Source organism: Salvelinus fontinalis, chromosome 28 (genome assembly GCF_029448725.1).
Source record: "Salvelinus fontinalis isolate EN_2023a chromosome 28, ASM2944872v1, whole genome shotgun sequence".
Taxonomy (NCBI): Eukaryota; Metazoa; Chordata; class Actinopteri; order Salmoniformes; family Salmonidae; genus Salvelinus; species Salvelinus fontinalis.
In genome coordinates, this window is record NC_074692.1 from 7,814,147 (window position 1) to 7,832,692 (window position 18,546).

An 18,546-nucleotide genomic window follows, 5' to 3' on the forward strand; every position below is an offset into this window, starting at 1 on the left:
GGAATGGAGTCAATGGAATGGTATCAAACACATCCAAGACGTGGTTTCCATGTGTTTGATACAATTCAATTGACTCTATTCTAGCCCTTATCAGCCGCCTACACTGGTAGCATCCGAAAGGTTTGGCCTAAAAAAAATAAAACAAACAAGTTTTTCTCTACAACCCCCACAAGTGTCAAGGGACTCGTCAAAATGTAAGTCATACAAATTAATGGAAGTATGGAGGTAGTTTTATGGCAACAAAAATAAGGGGTTAAATGTGTAAAAATATTACTTCCTGAGCTTTCTTATATCTCCTAGATATAGGATAGACACTTCAAAATCTTATTCCTTATGATTTATTTTTTGACAGTCTTTATTGCAACTTGTGAATGTGTTATTCAATGCGTTTCTATGGGCTATAATGCGTTTCTACGGGCCAAACGCAACATTTTATCAAATATGTTTTTTTTTTTTTTTTTTGATAACTAAAGGGGTCCTATAATTCAAAATCAAATAGCTTAATGATCCATGATATGATCTTCTTAAAACAATTCCATATGTAAGCTTAGAACCCCCCCACCTCAACGGCTTTGACTTTTAAGAATTGCATTTCAATGTTTGCTTATGTTCGCAGGTATGGGCCTTACTGATTCTGTTTTGACTTCCTACAAGCCTTTCAGGTTGGTGTTTACACATTTGGTGCTGTCTGATTAGGATATAAAGGGCCTGTCTCCAGGAGGCCAGTTATACATTTTCTCTGCTTCTGTGCTGGGGCTGTCTTCCTGTTGCAACTTGTAATAAACTGGACACACATACACAGGTAAAATCATTTTCTGCTCAAACAAAAAATAAAGCAGTAGCTACTAGTTAGCTCACTGCCATAGTTAACTTGCCAACCAGATGAAGGTCTACTACTTTTCCTGGCTCACTCCATTGTTCGATTGGATGGGTCTGAGTACAACATTCAGACATGGCGGAAGGAACGGTGGACCAGGTTACTGATGGAGAGCAAGAAGAAGCATATTTTTACCGAGAAAGGATTAAATGTACACCAGAAGAGGAGACAAGGCTCGAAAGGCAACACTTTTGGAAAGTGATCGATGCGTTTAGATACTACAGGTACGGACTGTTTCAAAACAGCAGTAGTATTTGGTAGCTAGCTTACCCATAAAGTCATTTGACCCAGACGGTCTGGCTATCGTTAGTTCAAGTTTTTATTAGTCGTATGTACGGGATACACCGTCTAACGGTGCAAGTTCCTTCTCGACAATGCAACAATAATAAGAAATAATAAAACAAGAATAGGAACATGAAGTAACGTTAAATGACTCATGGAAGGGGGATCGGGGGTGTTTAAATTGTGCAGTTGTGATGTGTGTGTTATGTTGATGGTGTAACGTTTTGTCCGAAGATTTTAGAAGAGGGATGACTGATTTTGGGGTTTGACTAGTTCTCACAGCCCCAAAGTCATGGCTAAACCCCGCCTATTTCTACAATGTCTATTCTTAAAGGCCCAGTGCAGTCAATAATACTGTGGTTAGAATAATATTGTGAAAATTATGATAATGACCTTTATCAAGTCCTCCTTTAGTCAAGTCCTCCTGAACTTTAGTCAAGTCCTCCTTTAGTCAAGTCCTCCTGAACTTTAGTCAAGTCCTCCTGAAAATGCAGCCTTTTTAGGCAACCTGGTCTCAGCACATTTTGTATTATTCTGTACGTAAACCGAGACACTCAATTTAGTATGATATGTTTCGTATGGTATGTGATAATTGCTGGATGTCCGTCAATCATTTCGTATGATATGTTACGATTTACAATTCCTATTATATGTTATGAATTTGCAAAACGTACAATATGTAACGAATTTTCAAAACGTACGATATGTTACTAATTCTAGCTAGGTGAGTTAGCTAGCTCGCTAATGTTAGCTAGGCTAAGATTAAGGTTCAGTTTAGGAGTTAGTTACCTGTCTAGGACTAGGGTGCCGCTCGCGCCACCCCCCCCCCACCCCCACTGAAAAGGCAGAGCCGCGAAATTCAAAAAAAATATATTTTTTTAAATATTTAACTTTCACACATTAAAGTCCAATACAGCTAATGAAAGACACAGATCTTGTGAATCCAGCCAACATGTCCGATTTTTAAAATGTTTTACAGGGAAGACACAATATGTAAAGATGTAAATCTATTAGCTAAACACATTAGCATAATCCACCATCTTTTATTTGTCCACCAACACCAGTAGCTATCACCAATTCGGCTAAACTAAGATATTTATAGCCCCTAACCAAGAAAAAAACTCATCAGATGACAGTCTGATAACATATTTATGGTATGGGATAGGTTTTGTTAGAAAAATGTGCATATTTCAGGTAGCTGGCATAGTTTACAATTGCACCCACCGTCACAAATGGACTAGAATAATTACAATGAGCAACGTGTTTACCTAACTACTAATCATCAAACATTTCGTAAAAATACACAGCATACACTAATCGAAAGACACAGATCCTGTGAATACAGACAATATTTCAGATTTTCTAAGTGTCTTACAGCGAAAACACAATAAATCGTTATATTAGCATAGCACATGTGCAAACATTACCCCAGCATTGATTCTAGCCAAAGAGAGCGATAACGTAAACATCGCCAAAATATATTATTTTTTTCACTAACCTTCTCAGAATTCTTCAGATGACACCCCTGTAACATCACATTACAACATACATATACAGTTTGTTCGAAAATGTGCATATTTAGCCACCAAAATCATGGTTAGACAATGAGAAATGTAGCCCAGCTGGTGAGAAAATGTCCGTGCGCCATATTAGACAGTGATCTACTCGTATACATAAATACTCATAAACGTGACTAAAAAATATAGGGTGGACAGCGATTGATAGACAATTTAATTCTTAATACAATCGCGGAATTACATTTTTTATATTATCCTTACTTTTCAATACAGTTTGCGCCAAGCGAAGCTACGTCAAAAAACATGGCGTCCTAAGCCACTAACATTTTTCGACAGAAACACGATTTATCATAATAAAAATGTCCTACTTTGAGCTGTTCTTCCATCAGTATCTTGGGCAAAGGATCCTTTCTTGGGTCTAATCGTCTTTTGGTGGAAAGCTGTCCTCTTGCCATGTGGAAATGCCAACTGCGTTCGGGATGAACTGGAAGCGTGCCCAGAGATTCACAGCGTCTCAGAAATAAATGTCCCAAAATCGCACTAAACGGATATAAATTGCTATAAAACGCTTTAAATTAACTACCTTATGATGTTTTTAACTCCTATAACGAGTCTTAACATGACCGGAGAAAGATTACTCCCAACACTAATGCTTGGAACAGGTGCGGGTCGGTGTCCTCCACGCGCATGACGCAGCTGGAAAAGAGTTCCTAGCTACAGGGTTTTTTAATTTATAGTGCCTGTGATTGCGCAATCGACCCCATTCAAATCGTCATCACGTAAAGGCATCCAGGGGAAGACGTAAGCAGTGTCCATATACTCATAGGAATAACATTGGCCTTAAAACTGACTCCAGAACAGTGGCCAAAATTTCTGAAATCTGACTCCATGTCAGGGAAATTGCTGTAGAATGGGTTCTGTTCCACTTAGAGACAAAATTTCAACTCCTATAGAAACTATAGACTGTTTTCTATCCAATAATAATAATAATATGCATATTGTACGATCAAGAATTTTGTAGAAAGCCGTTTCAAAAATTACACGATTACCATAAATAGTGACAACAGCGCCCCCAGCCTTAACAGGTTTAAGTTAAGACCCCATTTTTACAATAGTCAATTTTTACTTTGTGGTAACTAGTGACAACCCTAATTATGTTGCATAGCTAGCTAGCTAAGATATACTGTGTATTTATATCAGGATTTATACCGTTTTGGATAACTACATTGTCCCATACCATTGCTATTTAGCTAGTAGCTAGATAACAGCAGCACAGGAAGTGGAGCTAGCTCTAGAAAATAACAAATATAACTAAAAGAAGATGCAAAAACAGCAAGAGCTATAATGTCCAGGCTGACAAACATTTACATTTCAATACAGTTAATCTTGTTACTTACAAACAAGAAGGTCATACGTGATTATGCCTAGTCTATACAACCATGTTCACCATAATGGAAGCTGCTTAGAAAAAAGGGCATAAAAGGGTTTTGTGAATCTTTGTGTCAAGTCATTTCAAGGAGTCTGCATATTGGATTAGGCTTTATCATATTTCAAAAAGGCTATCAAATATGAGTTTCTATTTCCCCCCATCTGTGTTTCTGGACCTCCATCTTCTCTTCCTCCTTTTCACCGTGGCACCACCCTTCCCTTTTCCTTTGTCTAATTCACCTCCCCTTAATCTCAGGATGCATGTTCAAGAGCGGGTGAATCGAGCAGAACGTCAGTTCCAGAGTCTTCCGAAGCATCACCAGCTGCTGCTGCCCGGGGTCTTGCCCAACCTGGCCCGTATCCGGCGCAGTGTGGACCACAACCAGGAGGTCCTGCAGGCCATCGTGCTCAACTGTGTCCACATGTTTGAGAACATGGAGTATGGCGAAGAGGTGAGCTAAACGGTCAGAAAAGGTCACACCAGGCACTACTTGTAGCCCTCAAACTACTGGAAATCAGTTATTTTTAATGGAAAGAGGAGACACAAGGAGTCATTCAGCAATTTAACCACTGGCAACTAGAGAACTCGCTACCAAAGTTGAGAATTCCAACTTTATGCAAAATGGTCAGTGATGCGAATGCAGGATAACCAATCGGAGTAGGGAGGGTCTTACTTGCTAGCTTTGACACTGTGCTGGATAGGCTGCATCTAGGTGTTTTTGTGCAAGAAAAATACAGTAGTAGCAGGAGGAGCTGCATATGTTTTTCTATTCTAGTATACCACACCGGCACACATTTCAGTAGTTCTTGTAGTAGTGTAAATTATATTAGAAGATAGATCTTAGATTAATTTGCTTCCATGATCCTTTCACCATTGGATGAAGTTTGAGGAGTTGAAGTGAATCTGTCTTTCTGTCCAGGATGACCTGAGGAAGGTGGGTACGTCTTCCACGTTCGACATGGACAAGCTCAAGTCCACCATTAAGCAGTTTGTGCGTGACTGGAGTGAGGCCGGCCAGGCTGAGAGAGACTCCTGCTACCTGCCCCTCATCCAAGAGATCCAGAGACTCTTTCCCAGCAACAAGTGGTGAACACACACACACACACACACACACACACACACACACACACACACACACACACACACACACACACACACACACACACACACACAGTCTTGAATTCCAAATCAGTTGTGTGATTTTGTATTTTGAATTACGTGTGTATTCTGTCAGTGATGGCGTGGTTGTTTCTGTAGTGATGTGTCCAAGGTGAGCGTGCTGGTTCCGGGGGCAGGGCTTGGTCGCCTGGCATGGGAAATCGCTCGTCTGGGTTATGCCTGCCAAGGCAACGAATGGAGCTTCTTCATGCTCTTCTCCTCAAACTTCGTCCTCAACAGGTAACACTCACCCTCAGCCCTAACCAAGGGTGCAAGTAGATTTAATTTCTTCCCATTATGGAACCTCCTATGTGTGCCCCTCAAAAATGTATGGGTGTAACAGGCCCGGCCCTGGACGTTCTGCCACCCTAGGGAAGACAAAAAATTGCCACCCCCCCTCCTATCCCGCTAAACTAGAATGGTGTACAACAGGGGTCGGCAATAGGTTTGGGCTTGGGCCAATTTTTTTATCAGCAAATAGTCGGCAGAACAGAACCATAAGAACAGAACATAACAGTAGCCCAATTCATAGGCCTATTCATAACACATCTGGTTAATAGGCTATATAGTCAGTTCAATGTCAATAACATATCATATTTTCAAACTGATAAACGAGAGGTTAATAGGCTATATAGTCAGTTCAATGTCAATAACATATCATATTTTCAAACTGATAAAATCACCAATGTCTCTATTAAATTCGTTTTTATATTTCTTTGTGCGTTGATTGGGGAAAAACGGTTTGCAATGAAGAGAAAATGTTGCTCTGAAAAAGTTTCAAAAGAAAGGTGGATAATGAAAATAGAAGTTTCAGGGAAGAATGGACAGCGAAATAGGCGTATTTCTCCAATGTCAAACCAGAGAATGTTCACAACGAAACGGTTGCTGTTTGCAAATAATTAAACATTAGACATCCTTATTAATCTAAATATGTCACTTTCAAAAGTTACCTTTCCACCCAGACAGACACTCAACCAACACAGAATAATGTAAGCTTCAACTGTTGACATTCTGAAGCTCAGCTGCGGCCTATTCTGCCCCTAGTAATTTAACTTTTAATTTTTTGAAAAGAGAATATATTAAATCCAACTTCTTAGGGATCAGCGTCCCGTCAACGGAACAGTTGTAAATCATGCAGCGACTTGTGTCACAACAGATTTTAGAGAAACAACAAATATCGGTACATACAGTGGGGCAAAAAAGTATTTAGTCAGCCATCAATTGTGCAAGTTCTCCCACTTAAAAATATGAGAGAGGCCTGTAATTTTCATCATAGGTACACTTCAACTATGACAGACAAAATGAGAAAAAAAAATCCAGAAAATCACATTGTAGGATTTTTAATGAATTTATTTGCAAATTATGGTGGAAAATAAGTATTTGGTCACCTACAAACAAGCAAGATTTCTGGCTCTCACAGACCTGTAACTTCTTCTTTAAGAAGCTCCTCTGTCCTCCACTCGTTACCTGTATTAATGGCACCTGTTTGAACTTGTTATAAGTATAAAAGACACCTGTCCACAACCTCAAACAGTCACACTCCAAACTCCACTATGGCCAAGACCAAAGATCTGTCAAAGGACACCAGAAACAAAATTGTAGACAGGCTGGGAAGACTGAATCTGCAATAGGTAAGCAGCTTGGTTGGAAGAAATCAACTGTGGGAGCAATTATTGGGAAATGGAAGACATACAAGACCACTGATAATCTCCCTCGATCTGGGGCTCCACGCAAGATCTCACCCCGTGGGGTCAAAATGATCACAAGAACGGTGAGCAAAAATCCCAGAACCACACGGGGGTACCTAGTGAATGACCTGCAGAGAGCTGGGACCAAAGTAACAAAGCCTACCATCAGTAACACACTACGCCGCCAGGGACTCAAATCCTGCAGTGCCAGATGTGTCCCCCTGCTTAAGCCAGTACATGTCCAGGCCTGGCTGAAGTTTGCTAGAGAGCATTTGGATGATCCAGAAGAAGATTGGGAGAATGTCATATGGTCAGATGAAACCAAAATATAACTTTTTGGTAAAAACTCAACTCGTCGTGTTTGGAGGACGAAGAATGCTGAGTTGCATCCAAAGAACACCATACCTACTGTGAAGCATGGGGGTGGAAACATCATGCTTTGGGGCTGTTTTTCTGCAAAAGGACCAGGACGACTGATCCGTGTAAAGGAAAGAATGAATGGGGCCATGTATCGTGAGATTTTGAGTGAAAACCTCCTTCCATCAGCAAGGGCATTGAAGATGAAACGTGGCTGGGTCTTTCAGCATGACAATGATCCCAAACACACCGCCCGGGCAACGAAGGAGTGGCTTTGTAAGAAGCATTTCAAGGTCCTGGAGTGGCCTAGCCAGTCTCCAGATCTCAACCCATAGAAAATCTTTGGAGGGAGTTAAAAGTCCGTGTTGCCCAGCAACAGCCCCAAAACATCACTGCTCTAGAGGAGATCTGCATGGAGGAATGGGCCAAAATACCAGCAACAGTGTGTGAAAACCTTGTGGAGACTTACAGAAAACGTTTGACCTCTGTCATTGCCAACAAAGGGTGTATAACAAAGTATTGAGAGAAACTTTTGTTATTGACCAAATACTTATTTTCCACCATAATTTGCAAATAAATTCATAAAAAAGCCTACAATGTGATTTTCTGGATTTTTTTTCTCATTTTGTCTGTCATAGTTGAAGTGTACCTATGATGAAAATTACAGGCCTCACATCTTTTTAAGTGGGAGAACTTGCACAATTGGTGGCTGACTAAATACTTTTTTGCCCCACTGTATAAGAGTCTTATATCGGCTGAAAGCTTAAATTCTTGTTTCACCGTGACAGGTTTGATAAATTCACCTCTGAAGGTGACATGTGAACTTACATTCTGAAATCTTGCTCTGATTTGTCATCCAAAGGGTCCCAGAGTTAACACGAAGTGTCGTTTTGTTAGATAAAATCCCTTTTCATATCCTAAAAAGGTCCATATAGCATGCACAATCGATTTTGTATTTCCACTTTGCAAAGAAAGGAATCTGTGAAATTCTCACCCTAAACGTTGTTTCAACCAGTCAAATCACGTTCGTATTAATTCCTCAGAGATCCTAGAACGTAACGAGACTTCACTATATCATTAGGGGTGTAGTATATCCTATAAGACACCATATTTGGTCAGAGAGCGATGCCTTCATGGCACGCCAATGACGCGGGTGGTCTTCACTTGAACAACTCTAACTTTGTCAAATAAGCACCAATCGAGGTCAAACAAAACTAGCTAGATAGCCCATGAGCTGGGCTTTATGGGAGTATCCGTGTATCTGTCGTAAAATGTAGCTACTAACCTTGTACGACAGCATGCCATTTCATTTTGGACAAAAAATATAAGAATATTCAGACTTATGAAAACTGGTTGTTTTGCAAATGTTGAACTATAATATGGCTACTAATACTGGAAAAGCTAAATAAAAGTCCAAGTATTCAGATTTCAAATCAAAATCAAATCAAAGTTTATTTGTCACATGTGCTGAATACAACAGGTGTAGTAGACCTTACAGTGAAATGCTTACTTACAGGCTCTAACCAATAGTGCAAAAAAGGTATTAGGTGAACAATAGGTAGGTAAAGAAATAAAACAACAGTAAAAAGACAGGCTATATACAGTAGCGAGGCTATAAAAGTAGCGAGGCTACATACAGACACCGGTTAGTCAGACTGATTTGAGGTAGTATGTACATATAGATATGGTTAAAGTGACTATGCATATATGTTGAACAGAGAGTAGCAGTAGCGTAAAAGAGGGGTTGGCGGGTGGTGGGACACAATACAGATAGCCCAGTTAGCCAATGTGCGGGAGCACTGGTTGGTCGGCCCAATTGAGGTAGTATGTACATGAATGTATAGTTAAAGTGACTATGCATATATTATATATATATATATATATATATGATATTCTTGCAGAAAAATGTAATATGAATGCAAATGCCTTCTTCATGATTTGCCCAAATGTACCTGGGTGACTTCACACTAAATGTCATGTAGTTCGCTCATACTTCAAGTTACCCGTCTGAAACTTTGCACATACACTGCTGCCATCTTGTTGACACCATCGGAATTGCAACCAGAGTGATGGCTGGAAGTGGGACCTTTCTGTTGCATTTCAAAGACGGTGGTAGAAAAAGAAACGGTTGTTTTTTTCTTTGTATTTTCTTCTACCAGATCTATTGTGTTATTTTCTCCTACATTCAATTCACATTTCCACAAACTTCAAAGTGTTTCCTTTCAAATGGTACCAAGAATATGCAGATCCTTGCTTCAGGGCCTGAGCTACAGGCAGTTAGATGTGGGTATGTCATTTAGGCGAAAATTGAAAAAAGGGGTTTATCCCTAAGATTTTTTAATAAGGCATCAGAGTTAAGCACTGTTATAGAACACGTTATATTATCTGGATACTTTTCATTGATTTATTTCTAAATTTAAACTTAACAATAGGTATAAGTGTTGCCCTTTTCTTTAACAAAAAGGGTATGTCATACCCTCACTCATTTTGAGCCCTGGTTTTAACTGAACACACCAAGCCCTTCTCAGACACCAAGGTATTTAAGGAGTGCACGGTGACAGTATTGGAGGCTTTGGCTATACTGGCAAATCTATGGATAGCATAATTGTGTCTGTCAAACAGGTAGGCCTACCTCTTTTTGGGGGGAATTGGAAGAAATAGCCTCCAACAAATCCATCTTGTTGTTAGTGAAGTCGAATTAAAATGAAGACAGTTGTTGAAATGAATTACTTTCAGCACCATTTGCTGTCCTCCTCTGTTTTGATTATGCCGTAGCCACACCAAAGGTGATGTTTGCCCGCTAGCCTTTTTAGTTGACTTTCTCCTGCACTCTCGCTCCTCATTAATAAGTTAATGATTGAAAAAGTGTCTGTCTCATGACATTGTAATACATTTAGTCTCCAGTCCATGGGTTACAGAAAAACCACATAGGCTGCTACTCTTTCTACCCGTAGGCTACATCATTTATGTAAAATTAATTTGATGGAGCGTGGTGGAGCGTAGAGTCTCCAACAGCACCCTGGAGAGGTGCACTATGCATGGATAAGCAAAATATTTTTGCACCCCTGCCTGTGACAAAGTGGGCTCTGCTTATGATGGGGCAGCATCAGCACTCACCTAAATAGCCCGCATGCCACTGGGTGAGAGAAGTTATTGTTTTTGGGCAGAATAATGTGAGGTGTTGTTGGAGGTGCATCTTGGTCAGTTTAAGTCGGAAAATGCTGCCCTCATCAAACTGCCGCTCTAGGCGGCTGCCTAATCCTGCGTAATGGGCGGGCCACCCGTAGGGCCTAATCATAGAATTATATTTAGAATGACTATTAATAACATTTAGCCAGAATTATTTGTAATTTAACTTTTCTTGTGGCATCAACACAACCAGTCATGATGTTTGCATCTGATTTTCAAACAATCACTTCAAAGGGCTCCCGTGCACGTTCATCCACTCGCAACATATTTCCAGCCTCCGAACATTTTACATTTAAGTCATTTAGCAGACGCTCTTATCCAGAGCGGCGGTGGATGGAAAGAGACATCTGTTACACAAAACAGTGTAATGACATTTGGTGGTTGTCATTAGGCCCAAATTAATTCCTCCACTGCTGTCCGTGCGCGTCTCTCTGTCGTAGCAAAATGTTTGTGTTCTCCTCAAACCGCATCGTATTTCGGAGCGTAGGCTATGGGCCTACCACCTGTTTTCAAGTCCATTCGCTCATTTTGCATGCCTCTAACATACAGTAATGATAACTGTAGGCTACTACACCTTTTATTTTTCTTGACATTTTGTTTTCATTATTGGGATAGGCTCGTGTTTTACCGATACGGCGTACCCGCACTATTTGTTTTGCCGTGACACCGTACCGGACCGCACCGCCTTACTTTCACCCCTGGCCCTAACTCAAGCCTTGCGTATGATGCAATAATTCCGCCCTTGCATATGTTGCACCGTGTGTCATTTAATGTTGAAATGTCTGGTGTGTTAAGCTGCCTGAAAACTTGGGCCAAATCAATTGCCTAGCATATCAAATTAGCCCAATGCAATCCTCTTCGGACCCCTGTTGTTCAGCTTAACTTACCGTGGCTCTGTTCTGTCCTTCCTGAGGTGTGAAAAGGTCAACTCCATGACCCTGTACCCCTGGATCCACCAGTTCAGCAACAACAAGAGGTCATCTGACCAGACGCGGCCAATCAGCTTCCCAGATGTCAACCCCCAGAGCCTGCCTCCAAACTCGGACTTCTCCATGGTGGCTGGGGACTTCCAGGAGGTCTACACAGAGCCTAGTGAGTGGTGAGCTTCACACAGGCTGTATGAAAGATCAACAAGAGCAATGAGTGATCAGGGCCTGTGTTCACAAAACGTCTCAGAGTAAGAGTGCTGATCTAGAATCAGGTCCAACCTTGTCTGATTCATTATGTTCTGAAAGACTAAACTGATCCTAGATCAGCACTCCTGCTCTTAGACACGGGCCTTGTCTCTCTGTTGAGTGACAGGTTGTTATGTGAATTGGCCACGTCTTGAGCAGTCAATGGTGAAAGTGAGCACTCTGTCCTAGACACAGATCATTTTTGTATTACCTGTGTTGGTATTAGCAATAAGGTGAGACGGGTTAGACGAGTATAGTATCATTGTGGTCTTTCCTGTCAGACACCTGGGACTGCGTGGCTACCTGCTTCTTCATCGACACGGCGCACAATGTCATCGACTACGTGGAGACCATCTGGAACATTCTGAAGCCTGGAGGCGTGTGGATCAATCTTGGTGAGCGACGACATGTTCAACAGAGCTCCTTACTGACCAGCGATAGAGGTTCTCTACGCATTTTTTGGTGTAGTTCCTGTTTAAACTTACTGGTAGTGTATGACACGCTGTATGTCAGTGGCGGTCGGCTCCGTTTAACGGAGGGTGTATTTTTTGGGGTTTGGAGCATGGCCTTATTTCTATTGGATGACTGTCATTAATACTACATTCACCCAGCTCAATGTAACATCGGTTTAGACGACTACATGATACTCCCTATACCCATAAATTGTCCCTATACCCATCATGAGGTTGCTACAACCTAGCCTACGAATGAAAGCTTACAACATAGGTGCACACGTCGACAGAAAAATTTGAGTAATCAAAGTGACAGACAGTGAAACATTTAATACCGCCTTGCACACTCTTGACTGCATCTAGCTGATCTAGGGTGTAATCGTTAGTCCAACAGTTGCAAACTAGACTTTCTATTGGACAAATTCAGGTATGTTATCCCTGTTTCGTTCCATTTGCTACCGTTTAAGAAATGTTTTTCAACAGAATTGGCAGAATGAATACACCCCTGATCACACGCAAACAGTTCACTTTCATAGCAGCCACATATACTGAAACAAAAATATAAACGCAACCTCCAATGTTGTTTTAGAGAATTTGGCAGTATGTCCAACAGGCCTCACAACCGCAGACCACGTGTAACCACGCTATTCCAGGACCTCCACATCTGGCTTCTTCACCTGCGGGAGTATTTCTGTCTGTAATAAAGCCATTTCTTGGGGAAAATCTAATTCTGATTGGCTGGGCCTGGCTCCCCAGTGGGTGGGCCTGGCTCCCCAGTGGGTGGCCTGGCTCCCAAGTGGGTGGGCCTATGCCCACCCAAGGCTGCACTCCTGCCCAGTCATGTGAAATCCATAGATTAGGGCCTAATGAATTAATTTAATTGACTGATTTCCTTATATGAACTGTAACTCAGTAAAATTTTTGAAATTGTTGCATGTTGCATTTATATTTTTGTTCAGTATACAAACAGCATGTATAATTCCTTCTCGCATCTACGCGCTGTCCTCCTCTCACCTTTTCCCTTTGTTTGTGGACTTCAGTGCACAATACAACAGCTGTATGTGACCAGGCGAGAAAAACCTTTCCAACCCAAACCTTCATACCATAACCGCTACACAAAGCCTACGTTTTTGTCACCATTTTAACTAACGTCATAGTCAACATAGCTAGCTACTAGAACTAACTTATTAATAAACATGTGTGGTATCCCGGGAGGTCTACCCTGGTTGGTGATAGAAGGGAGGTATGTGCCGCAATGTTGGCTCCCTCTGCTGGGAGTACACGGGCTAGGCACCCCGCCGCTGATGGCTCCAAGTAGAGGTAATTAGGCGAGAGTGCCAACCAGCAGTGCAGGCCACATAAAGGGAGCACCGTTGCACGCCGTGAAGGGAGAGAGAGAGACGGACACGGAGCAAAACCTGAGAATAACAGAGCGAAACCTATGTTATTTAGTTATGTTTATTTTGTTGCCTAGTAAAGTTGTGTTTTCTGACTAGAGCCTCCCTGTCTCTGTTAATCTCTGCACGCTCAACCCAACACCCCACGGTTTGCCACACCCGCTATAATCATGTTGTACAGTGTACAGCAAGCAGTTTAGTAGTTACACCGGGTGTTTGAGTAGGCTAAACTAACTAGCTGCATTCGTTAGCTAGGTAAGTTAAGGTGAAAATACAACGAAATACAGCTAGCTCTCTCTTGCGTCTCCTTCATTTTTGAATGAATTAATTTGTTCAAAACTGTTCAACTATTGTCTTTCTCTTTGAGTGAACTACACACACCACATTTTATGCACTGCCGTGCTAGCTAGCTGTAGCTTATTCTTTCAGAACTAGATTAATACTCTGATCCTTTGATTAGGTCGGCAACGTCAGTTCATACTGCAAGAGCTCTGATAGGTTGGAGGACGTCCTCCGGAAGTTGCCATAATTACTGTGTAAGTCTATGGAAGGGGGTGAGAACCATGAGCCCCTAGGTTTTGTATAGAAGCCAATGTACCCAGAGGAGGACAGAAACTAGCTGTCCTCTGGCTACACCTTGGTGCTACCCCAGAGAGTGCTGTTGATGCTACTGTAGACCTTCATTGCAAAACAGTGTGTTTTAATCAATTATTTGACAAAATGTGAATATATTTAGAATAGCTTTATCAAAATAGTATAACTTTTTTTATTGTTTCACTATTTTTATTTTTATGAAATTCACAGAGGATGGTCCACCCCTTCCTCCTCTGAGGAGCCTTCACTACTGTATGAATACTTTTACTAAAGCTGCGATTCCTCCCTTAACTATAGGCCCACTGCTGTACCACTTTGAGAACATGGCCAACGAGCTCTCCATCGAGCTCAGCTATGAGGACGTCAGGGCAGCAATTTTAAAATATGGATTCCATTTGGAGGTAAAGCTGTTTAAAAAAAAAAAATATATATATATATAATATATATATATATATATAAAAAACAGGTATACAGGAATAAGATGAACTACTACTACAAAAGTATAAACATTGTTTTCATTTTCAGTTGCTTTGACTATCCTCCTTGGGCCTAAAACACCCTGTCTTTCACTGCAGGTGGAGAGAGAGTCTGTCCCCACCACCTATACGGAGAACGATCAGTCCATGCTGAAGTACCTGTACGACTGTGTTTTCTTTGTGGCAAGGAAACCTGACCATCTGTATGCCAACGGTTACCAGGTGGTCCATAAGAACAGACCGGAAGCTTCGCAACGGCGAGAGAGCTGCGACAGTCTGACGTGACATCGTCTGTCATGACATCGCAGAGCAACAACCGGAAAAAACGCAATTGGCCTCCACCAAGAGCATAAAAAAATTGTAAGATGACAGAAACACAAGTCAATGGACAGGTTTGCTTTCATGTTTCTTCTTCTTTATATTGTCTCATCGCCAGAGCTGCCAAATCACCTTCCTTCCTACCCTGAGCCTTTGAGATTGAGACAGATGCCTATTATGAACTCAAGTGACTAAATCTTTCAGCACAGGACTGTTTGTCTTCAGTTAAAGAGGCAAAGTGTTGCCTCTATCTCCATGGTGACCTGATGTAGTTGCATGCGTGTCAGAGACCCGCCTCTACGTCTTCCCATTGTATTTATTTTGTAAAATACAGTTACCAACTCTTAATCACTTAATCACTTAAAATCATTTGCTGAAGTGGCTGGAGTTGGTTATTTTAACCTATATTGTATGATTGGACACAGATTGAGTTTCAGCATTACACCCTGGATCTAGTTACTTAATAAAGAGAAACAATTCTTTAAAAAAAAGAAAACATTTCATTGACTGAGAGGGATTGTCTAATTTTCATGACTCAATAGGTTCTTTAGGGTCATTCCATGAAAAGTGCCTTTGATATTAAGTGTTAATTGTGCACCAGTGTTGCATTTTAAAAGCCTGATATTTAAATGAAGTGCCCTTTTAATATAGACCACATGGAGAATTCAATAAATCCGATTTTTAAAATATGAATAAAGACTTACTTTCGTGCCAAAAATCCCTCTGTACACCCTCTGTGACTTCTAGAATGATTTTAACTCGCTTAACCCCAACATTTCTCCAAGCTTTCACAATCATTGTAACGACCTAGTTATTTTGTTGCCTTGAAAGTCATTTCTGAAGATTTTAATTTATTTCATGTGATTAGTGATTAATTTACGTCTGTCCCTCATTTTAAGATTCCGTAAATTGAACTTTCATTTTCTGTTGTTTTGAGGAGAAAAATGAGCGGATCGTGCATAACACGTCAACCCTGTTACCGATAGATCGACATTCTAGAAATAATTTAACAATAAATACATTTTTGTGAAGCTTGCATTCAATTGCCACTCCCTTCTGTCAAAAGGGGATTCATGGCTGATTTAAGAGGAAGTCATTGTTTACTTTATTTGACACTTACTAGTTATTTTTTAAATTTGACCTTGAGATGGGAAAACTTGTTTTTTATCAAGTAGAATATGTGCACTTTATGGCAGAATGTTAAAATTAGGTGAAAGCAATGTTTTTTTATTTATTATATGCACCTCAATATACACCTCTGTCAGCCCAGCCAGGCAATTTATAAACTTGATCTCCGCTATAAAAAGCATCTAGACATTATCTCACATTTCTTTTAGGCTAATATTTCGTTTTCAACATCGGGGATTTGTATAAACCTTACTGTCTGTCTCTCCGACATTTGCAACATTGTTTCAATATTTAAATTCGATCTCCTGCTGTCCCATAGTAATGAACGTGATGAGACAGACAGGCAGGCAGCGTTTTTCAGCCAGTCGAAATCACGAATCAGCTGGCATCATTTGTATGGATCTATACAAAAAAATTATCTGTTGAAAAAAGGTCAAACGAAACGCAGCTAATTTGCAATCTTTCCAGCTTCAGTTTGAAGTGATTGTGTTACTGTAGCTGTGTTGTTGGATAGATCCTCTGAACAACAGTGTACTGACGAGAGAGCACGTTTTCTATGCCAGGCGAAATTGCGCCTCATTGGCTCATTGTTATGGATGTATCCAAATAAATGTCACTATAAAACAGCTTACTTTGCTGTTATTCTGGCTGCACTTTTTGACGTGACTGTAAGTTAGTTGTAGTTGGCTAGTTAGCAAGCAAGTTATAAGAATGTTGCCAGCAAGTATGGCAATGGAACATTCTGTATCTATGGGGTCACGCCCATAGATACAGAACAAAAAGACTGAATGACTGGGTCACGTCTCTAGCAACCCTAGATTTGTGTCGGGACAATATCTAGAATGAATAAATGAATCAAAATGATGTTTTTTATGAAAATATGTCAATCATTATTTGAATATGTTGGTTGCCTGTTGTATAAAAGTGATAATGCCCTCGAAGGTGCCTTGGGCCTAACAAAACCTAACAACACTTCAATATGAATCTCAAATTCCCTCTGTTTGCGGTTATACACTGCAATAAGTTGGAACATTATGCCTAATTATGATCAATGTTAAAAAGTATGCAACAACTCCCCTTTTGTCAATTACTGTCTTCATACAGCCAGGTACATCTGAGAGTCACAGTTGGTTCCAGAGGATACAGACATCAGTGGTGAATCCTTACCATATCAATACCAGTTAACACACAGCATACGTAAGGGAGATCCAGTGCATACATTAAATGATTTACTGACTATGATTGCCCTACCTATTGGAATGAATGCCCTATCTGTCTATCTCAATTACTCTTTCTCAAGCAACCGACATGTGGAGCTGTTGGTGGAGAAGATTCTTGATAGTGGTGGGCGGGAATAGAGGACAGATACATCCTCTCATTGGACAGACCTGGTGTGTGTACAATTTACAGTAACTTTCAGTCAAAACATTGATACCTGTTAATTATTGGAAGTCTCTACACGGTCTTTACCTGGCAGTCTGAGGATGAGAACACCAGTATACATACAAGAAGTATACAAACAGACAATGACAACATACAGTGCAATCGGAAAGTATTCAGAGACTTTGACTTTTTCCACATTTTGTTACATTACAGCCTTATGCTAAAGTGGATTAAATAGATTTTTGTTCCTCGTCAATCTAAACACAATACCCCATAATGGCAAAGCGAAAACAGGTTTGTATTCAGACCCTTTTCTATGAGACTTGAAATTGAGCTGGGTGTATTCTGTTTCCATTTATCATCCTTGAGATGTTTTTACAACTTGATTGGAGTCCACCTGTGGTTAATTCAATTGATTGGACATCATTTGGAAAGGCGCACAACTGTCTACATAAATAAGGTGCCACAGTTGACGTCAGAGCAAAAACCAAGCCATGAGGTTGAAGGAATTGTCTGTAGAGCTCCTAGACAGGATTGTTTCAAGGCACAGATGGTGGTCACTCTGACAGAGCTCCAGATTTCCTCTGGAGATGGTTGTCCTTCTGGAAGGTTCTCCCATCTCTGCAGCGCTCCACCAATCAGGCCTTTATGGTACAGTGGCCAGACAGAAGCCACTCAGTAAAAGGCACACGACAGCCTGCTTGGAGTTTGCCAAAAGGCACCCAAAGGACTCTCAGACCATGAGAAACAAGATTCTCTGGTCTGATGAAACCAAGATTGAACACTGGCCTGAATGCCAAGAGTCTGGAGGAAACCTGGCAACATCCCAATGGTGAAGCATGGTGGTGGCAGCATCATGCTGTGGGGATGTTTTTCAGTGGAAGGGACTGGGAGACTAGTCAGGATTGAGGAAAGACGAACGGCGCAAAGTAAAGAGACCCTTGATGAAAACCTGGTCCAGAGCTTCCAACAGGACAACAATCCTAAGCACCCAGCCAAGACAATGCAAGAGTAGCTTCGGGACAAGTCTCTGAATGTCCTTGAGTGATGAGCTTTGTGGGCACTGTGGTGTTGAACTCTGAGCTCTAGTCAATGAACAGCATTCTCACATTGATGTTCCTTTTGT

The 18,546-nt window shown here is 40.9% G+C and overlaps 1 protein-coding gene across 1 annotated transcript; it reads left to right on the plus strand.

Annotated features, from left to right (window-relative positions):
* The first annotated feature begins 916 nt into the window (after nucleotides 1-916).
* On the plus strand, nucleotides 917-16,901 carry LOC129826047 (carnosine N-methyltransferase-like). Its single transcript, XM_055886331.1, has 8 exons — nucleotides 917-1,101; nucleotides 4,361-4,556; nucleotides 5,025-5,191; nucleotides 5,363-5,503; nucleotides 11,411-11,589; nucleotides 11,954-12,067; nucleotides 14,413-14,516; nucleotides 14,691-16,901. The coding sequence occupies exons 1-8, from the start codon at nucleotides 953-955 to the stop codon at nucleotides 14,874-14,876; spliced, it is 1,236 nt and encodes a 411-aa protein (XP_055742306.1). The 5' UTR covers nucleotides 917-952; the 3' UTR covers nucleotides 14,877-16,901.
* The last annotated feature ends 1,645 nt before the right edge of the window (nucleotides 16,902-18,546 follow it).

Bases quoted from the DNA above. Each gene is read 5' to 3' on its own strand.
- LOC129826047 (XM_055886331.1), top strand. From the start codon at position 953: ATGGCGGAAGGAACGGTGGACCAGGTTACTGATGGAGAGCAAGAAGAA. The intron at 4,557-5,024 runs GTGAGCTAAACG...CTTTCTGTCCAG, and splicing joins ACATGGAGTATGGCGAAGAG to GATGACCTGAGGAAGGTGGG. The intron at 5,504-11,410 runs GTAACACTCACC...GTCCTTCCTGAG, and splicing joins TCAAACTTCGTCCTCAACAG to GTGTGAAAAGGTCAACTCCA.